The following is an 18497-nucleotide window of genomic DNA, read 5'->3' as shown; positions in this document are numbered from 1 at the left end:
CCAGGTGGAGGTCCCCGACACCACCCAGAGCTCCCCGCTGTCGATCACCAGCGACATGGCCGACAGTCCTGCCCTGGCCATCGGGGCCGGCCTGACGCAGAGCACAGCCGTGTTCATGTCGGAGGTCACCACGCTGACCGGGGATTCGGTGTACTCGGCGGGCCACACCCACCTGCTGGCCTCCGCCCACGAGAGCGCCGCCGCCGGCATCCTGCTGGCCGCCGCCCCGGACAACCAGAGGTTTGCATCGTTCCCTGGAGGCGTGGGCTTAGGGGAGGGAGGAGAGCTGGTCCTGTCCAGCTCCTTGGACTCTGCTGGAGGAGTCAGCCTGCCCGAGACCGCCATGACCTTTGACCCCGACTGCTTCCTCAACAACCCCAAGCAGGGCCAGACGTACGGCGGCGGCGGAGGGAAGCCCGAGGGATGCAACGGCGACGACGGAGGCCTCCGCTGCTCCTCCAACAGCTTCGTCTACAACCCGGCCCTCGTCCACAACATCAAGACGGAGCCGATCCCCCTGGAGCCGCCGCTGGCCCCTCAGAGCGGCTACGTGGGGGAGGGGACGGGCCTGAGCCCCAGCACCACGCTGGAGCAGATGGACTTCAGCGCCGTGATGTCATCAGCCTGCGTCCCGAGTCTGACCCAGCCCTCGCACCACCCGTCCCCCGGCCTCTTCCTCCAGGCCTCCCCCCAGACCGGCCAGCCCTCCCAGCTGCAGAGCAACGGCACCGAGGCGGCGCCGGACGCGGGCGAGGCCCGGGCTTACCTCGGCCTGCCGGCGGCGCCCGCAGACGCGCCGGTCGCCAACGGAGACCCGCGTGCGCAGCTCCACCACGCCGGCCCGGACCAGCAGGGCCCGTGCGGGCGGAACGGACACGGAGCGGCGCTGGGCTCGTTCCCTCTGACGCCGCAGGACGCCGCCGCGGAGCCGTCCGGCGGCAGCAGGGGGCGCCGAGAGGCCGGGGGCTCGGACAAGGCCCCCGAGAACGGAGGGGAGTCGCTCCCCAAGCCCGGGGGTCCGCACGCGGCCTACACGAGGGCCGACGCCGAGCACTACCTGCAACCCACCGATGACAATGGTGGAGGAGAGGAGGGCGGAGGTGGTGGAGGAGGAAGAGGAGGAGGAGGCGGGGGAGGAGGAGAAGGCGGACGAGGAGGAGGAGGAGGAGGAGGAGGAGGAGGAGGGCGGGAAAACGAGATTCTCTGTAATGGTGTGAGCTTGTCAGGCGCCAATGAGTCCAGTCCTCAGTCAATAGCTGCTGGTTCCAGCATTGAGGGGGCGCTCTTCAGCGCTCCTCTTCCTCAGCAGGGGGGCGGGGTCTCCGCCGCGGCAGCAGGGGCCGCGGCGGCCATCAGCCTGGAGGGCTTTGAGGCGTCCTTTGGAAGCCAGTTCTCCGATCTCATCAACGACTTCATCTCCGTGGAGGGCTCCGGAGGCGGGGTGGGCGCCGCCGTGACCGGGGTCCTGATGCCGCAGGAGGGGGCGGCGGGGGAGGAGCAGGGCCCAGGAGCCGCACACCTGCAGGGCCCAGGGGCCGCACACCTGCAGGGCCCAGGGGCCGCACACCTGCAGGGCCCCGAGGCGCAGCAGGGCGCTCTGGGACTGCTGCAGGAGGCCGGCAGGCTGTTTGCTGTGACGGACTACTCCCCAGAGTGGTCGTACCCAGAGGTCAGTGACCCCACGTGAGAACCCGTCTGTGGTTATTCAGCATGGTTCCCTACAGAAGAACACACACACACACACACACACACATGAAGGACTCACTGATGCTCAGCGTGGTCATTAATGTCTCAGCCTCAGCTGGCTGCAGTTTGATGACGTTTCAATACACAGATCTCCAGGCGGCTTCTTTAAGTTCCTCGTGTTCCACTTGTGAGAGCTCAGAGCCATGATGAAACCTGTGGAAACATAGTCTGTTCAAAGTAACTTAAACTGAGTCTCAAGTCTCGTGAGAGCTCAACATGTGCACACACACACACACACACACACACACACACACACACACGCTCTTCCTCCAGCATCAGGGTTGCGTCACACTGGTCCAGGATCAGCTCTGCTCTAGAGGCTCAAAGGGTTCAGGATTCACGACATAAAAAGTCATAAAAGTTCACATAAGAAACTAACAAATGCTCAAAGTGTGAAATATGAAAATGTTTTGTTGAACTATGTTCATGTTTTATTTAAACACATGTTGTTCAGAGGGTTCAGACCTCCTCTAGGGGTGTGTCAGAGGAAATAAACAACAACAACCTCCTGCAGGGTGTGTGTGTGTGTGTGTGTGTGGTGTGTGTGTGTGTGTGTGTGTGTGTGTGTGTACTGACTCCTCTCTCTCCTGCAGGGTGTGTGTGTGTGTGTGTACTGACTCCTCTCTCTCCTGCAGGGTGTGTGTGTGTGTGTACTGACTCCTCTCTCTCCTGCAGGGTGTGTGTGTGTGTGTGTGTGTACTGACTCCTCTCTCTCCTGCAGGGTGTGTGTGTGTGTGTACTGACTCCTCTCTCTCCTGCAGGGTGTGTGTGTGTGTGTGTGTGTGTGTGTACTGACTCCTCTCTCTCCTGCAGGGTGTGTGTGTGTGTGTGTGTGTACTGACTCCTCTCTCTCCTGCAGGGTGTGTGTGTGTGTGTGTGTGTGTGTGTACTGACTCCTCTCTCTCCTGCAGGGTGTGTGTGTGTGTGTGTGTGTGTGTGTGTGTGTGTGTGTGTACTGACTCCTCTCTCTCCTGCAGGGTGTGTGTGTGTGTGTGTGTACTGACTCCTCTCTCTCCTGCAGGGTGTGTGTGTGTGTGTGTGTGTACTGACTCCTCTCTCTCCTGCAGGGTGTGTGTGTGTGTGTGTGTACTGACTCCTCTCTCTCCTGCAGGGTGTGTGTGTGTGTGTGTGTACTGACTCCTCTCTCTCCTGCAGGGTGTGTGTGTGTGTGTGTGTGTACTGACTCCTCTCTCTCCTGCAGGGTGGGGTGAAGGTTCTCATCACGGGTCCCTGGCTGGAGTCCAGCAGTGAGTACAGTTGTCTCTTCGACCACATCAGCGTCCCGGCTGCTCTCATCCAGCCCGGCGTCCTGCGCTGCTACTGCCCAGGTAACACACGCGTGTGTGTGCACGACACACACTCTACACACGACACGACACGACACACACTCTACACACGACACGACACGACACACACTCTACACACGACACGACACACACTCTACACACGACACGACACGACACACACTCTACACACGACACGACACGACACACACTCTACACACGACACGACACACACTCTACACACGACACGACACACACTCGATGCACGTCACAACACACACTCTACGCTCGTCACTACACACACTCTACGCTCGTCACTACACACACTCTACGCTCATCGCTACACACTCTACGCTCATCGCTACACACTCTACGCCTGTCACTACACACACTCTACGCTCATCAGAACACACACTCTATGCTCGTCGCTACACACACTCTACGCTCGTCGCTACACACACTCTACGCTCGTCACTACACACACTCTACGCCTGTCACTACACACTCTACGCTCGTCACTACACACACTCTACGCCTGTCACTACACACACTCTACGCTCGTCGCTACACACACTCTACGCCTGTCACTACACACTCTACGCTCGTCACTACACACACTCTACGCTCGTCACTACACACACTCTACGCTCGTCGCTACACACACTCTACGCTCGTCACTACATACACTCTACGCTCGTCGCTACACACACTCTACGCTCGTCACTACACACACTCTACGCTCGTCGCTACACACACTCTACGCCTGTCACTACACACACTCTACGCTCGTCACTACACACACTCTACGCTCGTCGCTACACACACTACGCTCGTCGCTACACACACTCTACGCCTGTCGCTACACACACTCTACGCCTGTCACTACACACTCTACGCTCGTCGCTACACACACTCCTTTAACCCCGTCACTGAGCTCCTCCACAGAGCGTCTCGCGCCGCTAGAGGAGAGACTTTAAGCTCTGAGTCTGTTTGAGACGCAGCAGTGACGATGAGTCACTTCCTGCTTCGTGAGCGAGGACTGTTCTGCGCTGGCGTGTCGTCAGAGTGTGTAACTTCCTGAGGTCGTGTCACTGACGACCTGCTTCCTGCTTCCAGCGCACGACACGGGGCTGGTGATGCTGCAGGTGGCCATGGGGGGCGAGGTCATCTCTTCTTCTGTGGTGTTTGAGTACAAGGCGCGGGACCTTCCCGCCCTGCCGTCCTCTCAGCACGACTGGCTGTCCCTGGATGGTGAGAAGACTTCACTGGTTCCTAGTGCACACTGAGTGCTGTTGTGTTGTTGTTCGCTCTATGAAGAGTGAACACAACGAGACACAACTGGTTGTGTTGGCGGACTAAAGGTCACTTTATTTCATTTCAACACAGAAAGGTTCAACCACAACATTCAAAATACATATTTTCCTTATCTTTCTTTCTTAATGTTTACTTTGAGTGACGCCTTCACACCTCAACTACACAGTCTGAATTGTTAAAACTATGAGAGATCCTGTGTGTGTGTGGTTGTGTGTGTGTGTGTGTGTCATCATGCTGCTCTGTTTGTTGGTATCACTGCTTTGTTGTTTGTCTTCTTTTGTGTGGAGCAGCTGTTGTTTCTATTGTTCTCTCAGCTTGCATGCAGGTGGATGAAGGAGGGAATCCTCTCCTCCTGGTCAGGTGACAGGTGTTGAGTGGACTGCTGCTTCCGCCTCTTCAGTCCTCATGGAGACTTGTTGGACTTGTTTTGTGCAGAATGTTTTGTTATGGTGTCCGTTCAGCACGTTTTGTTCGAGCTTTAGATGTTTTTCTGGTTAGTTTCTAGTTTCAATTAATCAAATTAAAACGTTCTAAGATGTAGAAACATTACATTTCCTCGCAGTCCGCTCTGGGGATTGGTTGCATATAATCTGCGCAAAGCACCCGGGGGAGGAGGGGGGGGGGCGAGGTGTGTGTGTGAGTGGGGGGATGGGGGCGAGGGGGGGGGGGGGGCTCTGTGTGCAAATATATCTCCTGATGCAATTGCAGCTTGGAAACACGCGGGTCTCCTCAGCGAGGCATGTCCTGGGTTACTCTGTGTTCGCCCCCGTCTCTGCGTTGCGCAATGCGGCAATGCGGCGCTCCAGTCACAGCAGGCTGCTGTTGGCTGGTGAAGGGCACCAAGGCATCGGGGCATCGGGGCATGGGGGCATCACGGCATGGGGGCATCACGGCATGGGGGCACGGGGGCATCGGGCACACAGACAACAGCCCCAGCGCTCGGCAGCCCGGCCGCGCGCTCTGCTCTGCGGCTCTCTTTGACTTTCTGCCGCGCGGCGCTGCCGGTCGAGTCCTTTGTTTGGCCTCAAATGTTCACCAGAGGCTCGTCGCCTGGTCTAAAAATAGACAGATTAATACTTTTCATCGCAGAGGCGTCACCACGCGACTGTGTCACATCCCATTGCTCCAATTTAGTTCGTGCAGTTTATTGTTGAGCGATGACGACCGAGGAGCTCCTGCAGCGCGAGTCTGGCGGCGGATTTGAAGCGAGTCTGCGCTCATAGACACAACGTGGAGCTCTCTCTCTCTCTCTCTCTCTCTCTCTCTCTCTCTCTCTCTCTCTCTCTCTCTCTCTCTCTCTCTCTCTCTCTCTCTCTCTCTCTCTCTCTCTCTCTCTCTCTCTCTCTCTCTCTCTGGGAGTAGCAATGTGTGAGTCGCGCGCTTCAAACTAACGCGTTGAGCAGAAGCGGAACAAAGAGCAGCAGATAGAGAGACTCGCTGTTTGGGTTCGTAGCTCGTTTGATTTTAAACTTCACGTGTCTTCTGGTGTGTGTTGTGTAGTTCGGTTGTGTAGTTCGGTTGTTTCCTGTGTGTCACGCTGCTGCTGACGTTCATGTGCTTGTTGTTGAAATGTCGGCTCCATCGCTGAAGTCTCACACTGCTTTTGCGTTTCACGGTTCAGTCTAAATATGTGACCTATATATAGATATGAATGTGTGTGTGTGTGTGTGTGTGTGTGTGTGTGTGTGTGTGTGTGTGTGTGTGTGTGTGTGTGTGTGTGTGTGTGTGTGTGAGATGAGGAGCTGTTGGACTGAACGCAGACAGCAGCAGCTGCTGTCGCTGCAGGCGCGTGAAGCCGTTCAGCTGCACGAGGAGCGCGAACCTTCAGCACCAGCGAGGGGACAGCTCCTCTGAGCGGGACACGACAACACAACACAACACAAGACAACACACAACACAACACAACACAACACAACACAAGACAACACAACACACAACACACAACACAACACAAGACAACACAACACACATACCACAACACAACACACAACACAACACAACACAGACCACAACACAACACACAGACCACAACACAACACAACACACAACACAACACAACACAACACAACACAACACAACACAAGACAACACAACACACAACACAACACAACACAACACACAACACACAACACAACACAACACAACACAACACAACACAACACACAACACAACACAACACAACACAACACAACACAACACACAACACAACACAACACAACACAACACAACACAACACAAGACAACACAACACACAACACAACACAACACAACACACAACACACAACACAACACAACACAACACAACACAACACAACACACAACACAACACAACACAACACAACACAACACACAGACCACAACACAACACAACACAACACACAGACCACAACACAACACACAACACACAGACCACAACACAACACACAGACCACAACACAACACACTGACCACAACACAACACAGACCACAACACAACACACAACACAACACACAACACAACACAACACAACATACAACACAACACAACACAACACAACACAACACACAGACCACAACACAACACAACACAACACAACGCAACACAACACAACACACATACCACAACACACAACACAACACAACACAACACACAACACAACACAACACACAACACAACACACAGACCACAACACACAACACAACACAACACACAGACCACAACACAACACAACACACAACACAACACAACACACAACACAACACACAGACCACAACACAACACACTGACCACAACACAACACACAACACAACACAGACCACAACACAACACACTGACCACAACACAACACAACAGACCACAACACACAGACTACACCACAACACAACACACAGACCACAACACACAGACCACAACACAACACAACAGACCACAACACAACACACAGACCACAACAGACCACAACACACAGACCACAACACACACAACACAACACAACACAACAGACCACAACACAACACATCACACAGACCACAACACACACAACACACACAACACAACACAACACACAGCACAGTGTAGTTATATTTCTGTAAAGGCTTCGTCGAGGTTTTAGTAGAACGTTTAATATTAAAAATGTTGCATAATATTGTAAACTATAAAACATGAAGATGGTTTAGATCTCAGTTAAAGTGTCACGTCATTGTGTTACAAACACACAAGTCTCTTTTGCAATGCAGCTGTGTGTTGATGCCACTTTGTTGTTGTTGTTGTTGTTGTCGTTGTTGTTGTTGTTGTTGTTGTTGTTGTCGTTGTTGTTGTTGTCGTTGTCGTTGTCGTTGTCGTCGTTGTTGTCGTTGTTGTTGTTGTGGTGGTGGTGACCGTGTGCAGCGCTTCATGTATTGGATAATAATCCATAAGATTATGGATTATTATGGGATGGATCCCTCAGTGAAGCCACAAGTTCATAAAGTAACCAAACAAACTTTAACAGAGCAGAATATTTATGCAGGTTTTTTCTGGTCAATTATAATCAATTTACTTAATTAATACACTGAAAAACAGTGAATAAAATAATGCATTCATTTGCATTTAAATGATGTGGTTAAGAAAGCTATTAGTGTGGATATAATTACGCGACTGACATGATAAATAAATTCATGAAGTTTTTGATTAAACCCTAAACGTCTCCAGCGTTCAGCCTCCTGGTGCTGCGCTGCAGCGTTTACACACAGTTATGACGTGAAAGACATTACAGCTCAGATATATTCATGAAAACAGATTTCAAATCCTGCCGTCAATATTACAGGTTAATTTAAATGACTTTTCATCCCTAGTTAATTGTTAAAAAAAATCAGTGAATATTTCTCAACGTTATAATTATATTATAATCATGTTTGTTACTTTGCTTATTATAATTAATCAGCATAAAAGAATAAAAGTCTACATCGCAGAAGCTAATTGCTGAAGTTCTCTCAATCACTCTGTTTTTAAATGCATAACATGCTTCTATCTAGTGAGTGTGTGTGTGTGTGTGTGTGTGTGTGTGTGTGTGTGTGTGTGTGTGTGTGTGTGTGTGTGTGTGTGTGTGTGTTACCTGCAGACAGGTGAGGACGCTGCTGTGTTAACATAGAGGAGCTTCTGTGTTTTTCTAGAGAACTCTGCTCCTCTTCTGATTGGCAGAGCTGAGGGGGAGGAGCCTGTCCTCTCAGGCTCCTCCCCCTCAGCTCAGTTTGTGTGCAGCAGATAGAAAGAAAGAGAAATGAGAGGAGAGAGAACCAGAGTGAGAGAGCAGCAGGTGGGATGACATAATGTTCACTGCAGCAACACTGCAGCAGGGAAACAAAGGGTCACACACACATGACACAGTGCATGTGTGTGTGAGCTACACGCACACACACACACACACACACACACACACACACACACACACACACACACACACACAGTGTTCCTGCCATTGTTGGAGGGGTTTTATTGATCGCGGTGCTGGTTGCTCTGCAGGAGCAGCCGCTCACAGAGCAGCTGCTCCTGCAGGAGATGCACTGAAACATCACTGTGTTGAGTCCACGTGCTCTTCATCCTGCAGACACGCAGTTCAGGATGTCCATCCTGGAGCGGCTGGAGCAGATGGAGCAGAGGATGGCTGAGATAACCAATCAGAACCCCGGCTCAGAAACCATGGCAACCAAGGGTGGAGGACTGGAGGGAGGCGGAGCTTCTGATCAGCAGTCTCAAGTAAGACGGAGGATTCAAACTGTGTCAGGAGAGCAGCTTCAATACACCGGACTGGTTTCATAAAGTCTGCATACTGGCTCACCATGACATCATATACTGGTCCACACCAGCCAGTGTGATGCTCTACGTGATGCTCTGCTGGTTCACACCAGCCAGTGTGATGATCTACTGGTTCACACCAGCCAGTGTGATGCTCTACTGGTTCACACCAGCCAGTGTGATGCTCTACTGGTTCACACCAGCCAGTGTGATGCTCTGCTGGTTCACACCAGCCAGTGTGATGCTCTACTGGTTCACACCAGCCAGTGTGATGATTTACTGGTTCACACCAGCCAGTGTGATGCTCTGCTGGTTCACACCAGCCAGTGTGATGATCTACTGGTTTCCCACCAGCCAGTGTGATGATCTACTGGTTCACACCAGCTAGTGTGATGCTCTACTGGTTCACACCAGCTAGTGTGATGCTCTACTGGTTCACACCAGCTAGTGTGATGCTCTACTGGTTCACACCAGCCAGTGTTTCAGGCCTTTCCACCAAAAATAAATACTTTACAATGTATTAAACACGAGCAGAGTTCCTGACATCACTTCTCACGTGTCCAGTGAGTCACTTCATGAGTGCAGAGGTGTTGCTTCTCTGGGTCGTCCCCTAGCAGCGTTATTAATATAACATATGATAGCACGTGACCACCATGTTCCTCTAGTGAGGGCTTTAGCCTCTTTCTTGGTAAACATTTTAAATAAATCTGCATAAACGTTCTCGATGGAAACCATGTTTGTCTTTGATGCTCCAGATTTCCACCGATCAGGGCTCGTTCGAGGGCCGCGTGGTGGTGGTGTGTGAGAAGATGATGTCTCAGCCCTGCTGGGCTTCCTCCAATCAGCTGGTCCACAGCAAGAACTCCAGAGGAATGACCTTGCTGCATCTGGCTGCGGCTCAGGGCTACGCGGGCCTCATCCAGACTCTCATCCGCTGGCGGTGAGAGACACACAACCATGACGCACACACACCATGAGGACGCACACTGACAGTTGACTTCACGGTGTTGTTTGGCTCCGCAGCACAAAGCACGCCGACAGCATCGACCTGGAGCTGGAGGTCGATCCTCTCAACGTGGACCACTTCTCCTGTACTCCTCTGGTGAGCGACCACATGAGTCTGACCGCTGCGGCGCGTCTCTCTCTGCGTGGCCGTGTGTGTGATCTGTTTCTTCGGCCTCCACAGATGTGGGCGTGTGCTCTGGGCCACACGGAGGCGGCGCTGGTGCTTTATCAGTGGGACCCGAGAGCTCTGAATATTCCCGATTCGTTGGGCCGCTTGCCGCTCAACATCGCCCGATCCCGGGGCCACACTCGGTTGGCCGAGCTCCTGGAGCAGCTGCAGCAGACCCCTCAGGGCCCGCCCGCCGACACCTGGATGGACAGGTGGAGAGGAGAGTCTCAGACCAGCGGGATGAGCAGCAGCCCGACGCCAAACCCCAGCTCAGGTGAGGAAGCTGCTGGTTTCAGTCCGTTTGAATCCGTTAGCATAGCCACAGCGGCAGGGATCTGCGCCGCCACTCGCGCTCACGCTCCAGCGTCTTTGTGTCCTCAGAGCTGAGGAGAGCCAGGCCGGACAGCCAGCCGGACCACCAGAACCCGAGCTGGACCCCGCCGGGCCACACAGCCCAGCAGGGAGCCCAGCAGGGGGAGCAGGGCGGCCCGCCCCCCGCCAAGAGACTCAAGCCCAGCCCCGACTCGCAGCAGCAGCTCGCTGGCTCGCCCGCCGGCCCCCGCAGCCTCTCGCCCCTCCTCCCCCCGGCCCCCGGCCCTCACCCTCCACGCGCCCTGCTCCCCCCCGCCCGACACGCTCAACCCTCCAACCTCAGCTGCCAGAGCGCAGCGCCCGCGAGCTCCAGCCCTCGTCCTCAGCTCCCCAGCGCTCCATTCTCCCACCTGCAGGCCAGGACCGGGGGGCCTGCAGGGGGCGCCAGGTGGAGTCTGAGACAGACTCTGGGCCAGCGCAGCCTGGCCAGGAGGATTCTGGGAAAAGAACGACTGGCCATTCATCTGCGCCAAAGGGTGCTGTCGGACCGGGGGGAGGAGACCGAGCTGCTGACCTATCAGGAGAACTCAGAGGACCTGCAGGTAGGAGGACACACACACACACACACACACACACACACACACACACACACACACACACACACACACACACACACACACACACTGTACTGTATGTGATGCACAATGAACACAGCTAAACACATGAGACGTGCAGCGTGTGGCCATGCACGCCTACACATGGACTTTAAGTGATGATGATGATGCTCAGACTTTGGTTCTGTGCAGGAGATGAAGAGAAACTGAAAGAATAAAAGCAGGCGTTCAGTACTCAGCGTTAGGGTATTGAAGTTGTTTTTAAAAGCTGAACAGGTGAACACCTGAGTAACGTCTGCGTCTTGCAGATGGACATCACGATGCTCGCTGACCACATCATGGAGGCGTCGACGTGTCGGCTGCAGCAGGAGGCCGTGGAGATGGAGGCGGAGTCCAGGAGGGCGGGGCTCAGCAGTGACGTCACGCTGCTGTCGGGTTACCTCTGTGAGGTGGAGAGGTGCGCGCTGGCTGCTGACTCCTTCGCCTCATCCAACATCAATCTGTGTTGGAACTCACCTCTCGCTTTCCTCCCGGCTTTCCTCCAGGTTTCTATACTCCAAGTCCCAGACTCCCAGCCCCAAACCAAACGCTCTCTCAGGGTCTGAGGAGCCGCAGAGTCCGCAGGCTAAAGAAGCCCGTTCCTCGCCCTCCGACTGGACCTCCTTCCTCTGCGCAGCTATGAAAGAAGAGAGGCTGAAGAGTGACTCCTGTCTCGCCATGACGGAGGCGGAGCAGGCGGAGCTGTATGAGAGCATCCGGCACGCCCTGCACTCGCTCAGAAGACACAAGGTACGACATCACCTCGTGCACCTCGTCCCGGCTCCGTTTCTGTCTTTCATGAGCTGCGATCTCACAGAGCCTCTGCCTCCCGCCAGGGCCCCATTCAGGAACAACGCAGCGAGGTCGCAGCGGTGATCCAGCGCTGCTACAAGAGATACAAGCAGGTGAGCGTCAGCTGCTGCTCTGTGTGCACCTGCCTTCAGGGAGAAGACCTCCAGGGATCACACTGATCCCTTTGTCTTCACTGGGCCCAACATGTCTTCAAGCATCTTGATTCTCTCTGATTTGTGCTAAAAAAATCTATTTTGTGCCTCTGATGTTGATTTTTAATGAACTAAAATATGAATGTGGCTTCTCCAAACCCAGAGCTGCAGTTGAGTTCTTTGAATGGGACCAACTTGTTTTTAAATCTTTTCAACAGCTCCAATGTATTTCATGACACATCAGCAGAATTACACATCAGTGTGATGACGCCCTGCAGCGTGTTGACTGTCTCCATGTTGTGGCGTCTGCATTATTACCAATATGAGAAGTATGAAGTGATGATACACGTGTACTAAACAGCACAAGGCTGACACGGTGACGCGTGCGTCCTCTCTCAGTATGCACTTTACAAGAGGATGACCCTGGCCGCCATCCTGATCCAGAGCCGTTTCCGGAGTTTCCATGAGCAGAGGAAGTTCCAGCAGAGTCGAAGAGCAGCGGTCCTCATCCAGCAATACTACCGCTCCTACAGACACTCGCTCGGGTACTTCACTCTCTCTCTCACACACACACACACACACACACACACACACGTAAAAGATGTCTTCTTCTCACCTGACTCTTCCTCTGCAGCAGCCTCCTGACGAAGAAACAGAACCAGGCCGCTCGCAAGATCCTGAGATTCCTGCTCCGATGCCGTCACAGGTGAGGCACACACCTCCTCCTCCTCCTCCTCTTCCTCCTCCTCCTCCTCCTCTTCCTCCTCCTCCTCTCAGCCCACGCACGTGCACACGTACAGCCCACATGCGCGTATACGTTGGTGCTAACAGTTGCTGTTGTTTTGCTGTTCCTGTGAAGCCCCTTGATGGACCACAGGCCTCTCAAACGGGTGAGTTTTCTTCCTTCTTCTGTCTTCCCTCTCTCCTGGTGGCTGATGCCTGTTTGCATGTCAGCGGAGGGAGGGGGAGAGGGGATCCTCCCTTTTTGCTCTCTCTCTCTCTTCTTCCCTCCCTCCCTCCCTCTCTCTCTCTGAAGGACTGAATGATGCTGAGACCTCTGCATGACTGAATGGCGGATAGATAGAGCAGCACTGGTGTTCATGGGGGCATGTGCTGACACCACCAGGGCCTCTACATGTTTTGCTTGGCCTGCCAGCCTCTTTTTTTGTGGCTTGACAGGATGTGTGTGTGTGTGTGTGTGTGTGTGTGTGTGTGTGTGTGTGTGTGTGTGTGTGTGTGTGTGTGTGTGTGTGTGTGTTTGCAGGGGTTTGCTGACAAACTTTTCTTTTTGCTCAGAGGCCTTTATACCACTGGAGAGAAAGACACGTGCACGAATACACACAATCACACGCAAACACTTGTCTGAGCGCGTCTCCCATGTGTGTGTGTTTGTGTGTGTGTTTCTCCTGCAGGGCCAGAGAGCAGAGAAGGGCCAGGGGTCCTGAGAGCCCACCGCCCGGCCCCCCACACCGCCCCCTCAGCCTGTGAGCGAGCTCCACCCCCAGCCCTCCATCTTCTCCCTTTTCCTTTCTCCAAGCCCACAAACCCTTCTTCCATGTTTCATTCCCCTTCTCCTGCCCCCCCCCCCCCCCCCCTCCTCCTCCTCCTCCTCCTCCCCTGTTCTCTCAAGAGGGAACCGAACTCTTCCCAGACAGACTGAGGACAGGCGTCCATCATGGCAGCTCAGACAGGCTGCTGGGTGGAGCCTGGGACCCGGCTCCGCCCACAGCACTGACCCTCCTCCACAGCTCCACTGGGAGGCCATCACATTAACCTCATGGCATTCTTTGCACTCCTCATGGGTTTGTTTCTTTGCGAGAGCGAGTGGCCGAGTCGGAAGAGAGAGCACGAGGAAGCGCCCGGCGACGACATCCGGACTTTCACGTGCCGGCTGGAGACGGAAGCTACTTCGACACGCAGAAAATATACAAATCCTGTTGCGTTTTGTATCCAAACAGAAATCCATGAAAGAAGAAGAAAACATAAACCAAAAAACTCACTTCTGTGTTGCATTTGCATGCAAGGTTTTTCCGCTTATTCCTCCCCTCCGTCATCCTGCAGAGCTGCTGTGGCTCAGGAGACGCTCACACCACTGACACTCTGACCCACAGACCTGCTCATCAGTCAGCTGATCCACAGGGGAGGAACTGCACTTGAATGTAAGAGGGGCATTGTTCGATAAGGGGGTCATAACGATGTCTTAATTTGTTACATGGACTTTGTATGGAGTCGTTCTCAGAGGCGGCACTTGGCCGGCCTGCCGTGGTGTGTCCGTGTTTGTTCAACTCAATGCATGTGTTTGAGCTGTGAGCTCCTGCATGCTTGCCAAACTGCTTTCGTGTTGTTTCTTTTGTATTTCTATGTGTAGTTGTGTCACTTACGTCCTCATCGACTTATCCTTGCCCTGTGTAATGTGAACTGTGTAAGGACAAATGACTTATTTCGGGTGCTTTTTTTTACTTTATTTATTTATTTAAGGGTCTAATTATTGATTTAATTGGCTCAAGAGTGGTTCAGCTTGAGTCTGGTTTCCCCCCGTGTGTGGTAAAATATGACATGTCCCGATGGTTAAATGTCTCTGTTAGTTTGTTCTTTGCGTGAACCTGGAGGTCGGAGGAGAGTCACATACCATTGCCTTGACTTCTTCTTGACTCTGAGGTCTCTGTGCTGGCTCTGTCCAGGACCTGGTCCTCTACCTGCCCCTCTGCAGGGCGGCGGCCCCCATGCGAGCCCGTACGGGCAATCAAATCCATATTTTGGACTATTGCATATTCCTGTATATAAAATGACGAGGTAAGGGGACACAAGGACCCTGAAACTTTTTCATAAGAGGACTGTATTTAAGATTATAAATTATTTTACTCCCATAATGAGAACTTAAGACAGAGACCTGGGTACACAGGACGGCTGTATTGCTTGTAAATAATGTAGATATTACAAACGGAGTAATGTGCATGAGATTTAAGACAAAGAAACAGCAAAAAGAAGAAGTTAGTGGCTATGGACTGTAAGAGGATTTTAACTGCTTCACTTTAAGAGTATCCAGTATAAGTGTTACTGAAAAGAACATTTTGTTAAAGCATGCAACTGAAAAATCTAATGTTAGAATTATAAGTGGGAAAACAAACTTAGCTGAAACAAAGATCTTTCAGACAAAACATTTACATTTTGTGCTTTTGTTTCTTGGCTCGCAAAAATTAAACCCTTTTTGCCAGTAGTGCCAATTATTATGAATGCTATCTGCCTAACAATATGTTATGTTGGGGAACCCAAAAGATATCAGTAAGATCCACAGAGGCGACACACAGACAATGAAGCTGGACGAGGCCGCCGTGTGTGAAGATGATGGTCGTTAGATTATGAGCGGGGTGAGGAGGACCACGACGGGAGAGCTGCATTATTTACAATGTGGTTGTGCTTCAGCAACATACTCGCTTTCCTTGAGACCATTAACCACTCCTTCAGAGGATCCAGCCTCCATCTTCAAACAGAATGTCTCCCTGGCTTTCAACATATCATTTTGTGGTTCAAGTTTCTTTTCTCATCATCGTCACTGCCATTATGATACAACATGTACTTTAGACTTCTGGAAAGCTCTGTTTAGAAAGTGCCTGCTCAATAACAGAAAAGTGCAAGCTAATATCAGGAAATATCTATTGTATGTCCTCCAAAAGGTTGCCAGTACCTGTTTATTTTCCTAAATTGTGTGTTAAAAGTTGACAGTGTTAAACTTGATCTGAGTCGAAGTTAGCAGCTCTAATTTGTCAGTGGTATGAATGAATGCTCATGGCCTGTTGATGCTGTGTGTTGCTTTATGAGACAAACCGTACAGTATCACTTTCTGCCCCACGTGTGTGTCACTTTGCAGCGTTAGAACCAGCAACCAGCTGCGTGTGTGAGAGGCAGCGGGTCTGTTGTCGCTGCTGGAGGAGTGTGTGTTTTCTTAAAGGACTCACTCTGTCTGTCTTTCCTCAACACAAACAACCGTGCAGCATTTACACAAAAGAATAACAGTTTCCTGAGGACAAAATAGTTGTCTCTTCCTTTCTTTTCCCTCTCACACTGACGTGCACACACACACACACACACACGTGAACACACACATCCGGTACACACGTGTACACGCTCAGAAACAGCCACACTCTCTCTCGCTGTGCTTATGTCTTTGGGAACAATTAAATCTCTCCCTCAGACTTTACTCAGGGTTGAAGAACAGGGAGATGGTATGTGGAGTGTGTCGATGGCTGACAGGGTCGTACTGCTACTGGTGAGCGTGTACACGTGTGTGCAGGTGTACATGTATGTGCTGGTGTGTGCTCGGGACGCTCCAGTTGTTCATCCACTCACCTCGTAGCTACGAGTGTTCAAACCATGTTCTTCTTGACGCAGTCCTTCTGACGGCCTCCTCCTGCGATGCTCCATCCAGCTGCCTTTGCGTCGCGTTTTCTACAAGAAAATCTACAAATCCGGTATTTTATAGGATTTTGCTTGATGATTAATAACTAAATTGAAAGCAAGTAATAAGTGTTATTTCTATTGAAATGCTTGCTCTTGTCTTACACGCACAAGATTCTTGATACAAGTAGTTGTTGGATAAAAATATAACGTAACGGCCACACATCACCTCAATTTTCTTAATTAAAAATTAAAAAAATGTAAGAGACACTGAAAGATTTGCAATTGGACGATCTCTATTATTCGTGTTTGACATGTTTTCTGAACATCATGGTACTGAGAGACCGGAGCTGTCAGGAGCCTCATGACCGCTCACTCACCAGGAACACTTGGCCTCATATAAATACTCTAAACTATGTGTACATGGACATATACACATAGTTTATACAGTCAAATAGACACACAGGCCAACATCCAAATGCTTGCGCTTATCAGCACACACACAAAGAAAACACACACACACATACACACATATGAAACCAGACACACAGATTGCAGATAATCCATCAATATGTTCATGTTTTTGGAGAGGATGGTGACTGTAAAAAGAGTATATAGAGTAGAAAAAAAAGTTTTTAAAGATTATAACATTATGAAATAATGCCATAGTAGACAGCTGGTAGACGCGCAGGAGGCCTCTGCTCCCATACGCCTGCCTCCAGAGGAGCGGCGTGACCTTTCAGGCCTTGTTTTGAGAGGGTGTGGCCAAACCCCACATGCATGCTGGAATGGTAGACCCTTATAGATAACCTCTGGCTCGACCTCTCCCTGCCTTCTTCCCTCTCTTCCTCTCTCCTCCTCATCTCCTGCTGTATTCCCACCTTGCCTGCTGTTGTGTTCTCCATGCCAATCTCAGTCTTTCATTCCTCTTTTCTTTTTTTGTAGCCTAGTTTTTACTTTGTTTGTTTTACAAACGTGCATGCACAAGCATCAATAAACTGTTGGTGTTTTTAAAAGAATATTTTGTTGCTGAGGCCATGCAAAGTGTTTTGAATATTGCCCTTATATGTGGAAAATGTCTTCTGAATGCTTTACATAATTTCTGCTGTAAAATGAAATCAGAATAAAAAGAAAATTTGCACTTTAACTTATTTATTTCGCCTGATATTTATTTATTTAGTGTTTTTTAGAGGAACAGTTGTACGTATCGTTGACTTCTTTTCCCATTTCCTATTCTTAACATGCATCTAGGTCCATTGTACCTGTATTCCTCCTGAATGCACTCTGGTGGTTTGAAACCTTCGGGGATCAATAAAGTAATTATCTATCCATCTATTAAACATGTCCAGTTAAGTGTTAGGCTTTAATCTGGTCTTTGCTTGGTGGAGACACATGGATGCACGCTATCTTTACACTTTAGCCACATCTTACCTGCAGATCTGTACATGTGTGCGTGCTGCATGTGGGATCTTCTTTCTTTCTGGAAGTACAGACTTCTGAGTGCACATAAGATGGAAGTTATGTACTGACTAACATGTGCACGTTGGTGGAAACCATCTTTAAGTGGTTTGCCCAGTCGTTGACCTGACCCAGGCTGTGTGGAACATCTCGGTCCGACCGGAAAATCACTGGTATTTTCTACATTACGTCACGACAATTTTATTTTACCGTAAAACACGTAGTTGCCTTTTTCCTGCACGAGTAAAACCGACCCAGGCTGTCTCTCCACTCAATCCTTTGACAACGACGCGACCCTGACCCGGTTGAGAGGCGCACTGGACCGCCGCGGCCCGCCGCCCCGGTGGTGGACCCGGAAAGAAGCTGCGCTCCTCCGCGAGCCACCGTCATTACGGTAGTCACCGGAAATACCGTATGAATCGCAGCTGATATAAGGACGTGGTTGTTCCGGTGAAAAGGGGATTT

At 51.4% G+C, this 18497-nt stretch overlaps 1 protein-coding gene across 1 annotated transcript in view; it reads left to right on the top strand.

The window, feature by feature from the left end:
- LOC137801649 (calmodulin-binding transcription activator 1-like) overlaps positions 1–15187 on the top strand; it is a 34862-nt gene extending 19675 nt beyond the window's left edge. Inside the window, exons 3-17 of the mRNA XM_068598977.1 lie at positions 5–1669; positions 2948–3074; positions 4146–4280; positions 8909–9057; positions 9852–10036; positions 10120–10198; positions 10283–10544; positions 10652–11184; positions 11505–11653; positions 11742–11985; positions 12072–12140; positions 12579–12724; positions 12817–12885; positions 13039–13069; positions 13592–15187. Coding sequence (XP_068455078.1) covers positions 5–1669; positions 2948–3074; positions 4146–4280; positions 8909–9057; positions 9852–10036; positions 10120–10198; positions 10283–10544; positions 10652–11184; positions 11505–11653; positions 11742–11985; positions 12072–12140; positions 12579–12724; positions 12817–12885; positions 13039–13069; positions 13592–13624 — 3876 coding nt within the window. The 3' untranslated portion in view covers positions 13625–15187. The remainder of the gene's footprint in view (positions 1–4; positions 1670–2947; positions 3075–4145; positions 4281–8908; positions 9058–9851; positions 10037–10119; positions 10199–10282; positions 10545–10651; positions 11185–11504; positions 11654–11741; positions 11986–12071; positions 12141–12578; positions 12725–12816; positions 12886–13038; positions 13070–13591) is intronic.
- Positions 15188–18497: the final 3310 nt, after the last annotated feature.

The sequence above is a fragment of the Clinocottus analis genome, unplaced genomic scaffold (assembly GCF_023055335.1).
Source record: "Clinocottus analis isolate CAN_PGR_092001 unplaced genomic scaffold, fCliAna1.0.p SCAF_42, whole genome shotgun sequence".
Lineage (NCBI taxonomy): Eukaryota > Metazoa > Chordata > Actinopteri > Perciformes > Cottidae > Clinocottus > Clinocottus analis.
Note: the sequence above shows the minus strand (reverse complement) of the source record. Positions and strands in the feature narration are given on the sequence as shown.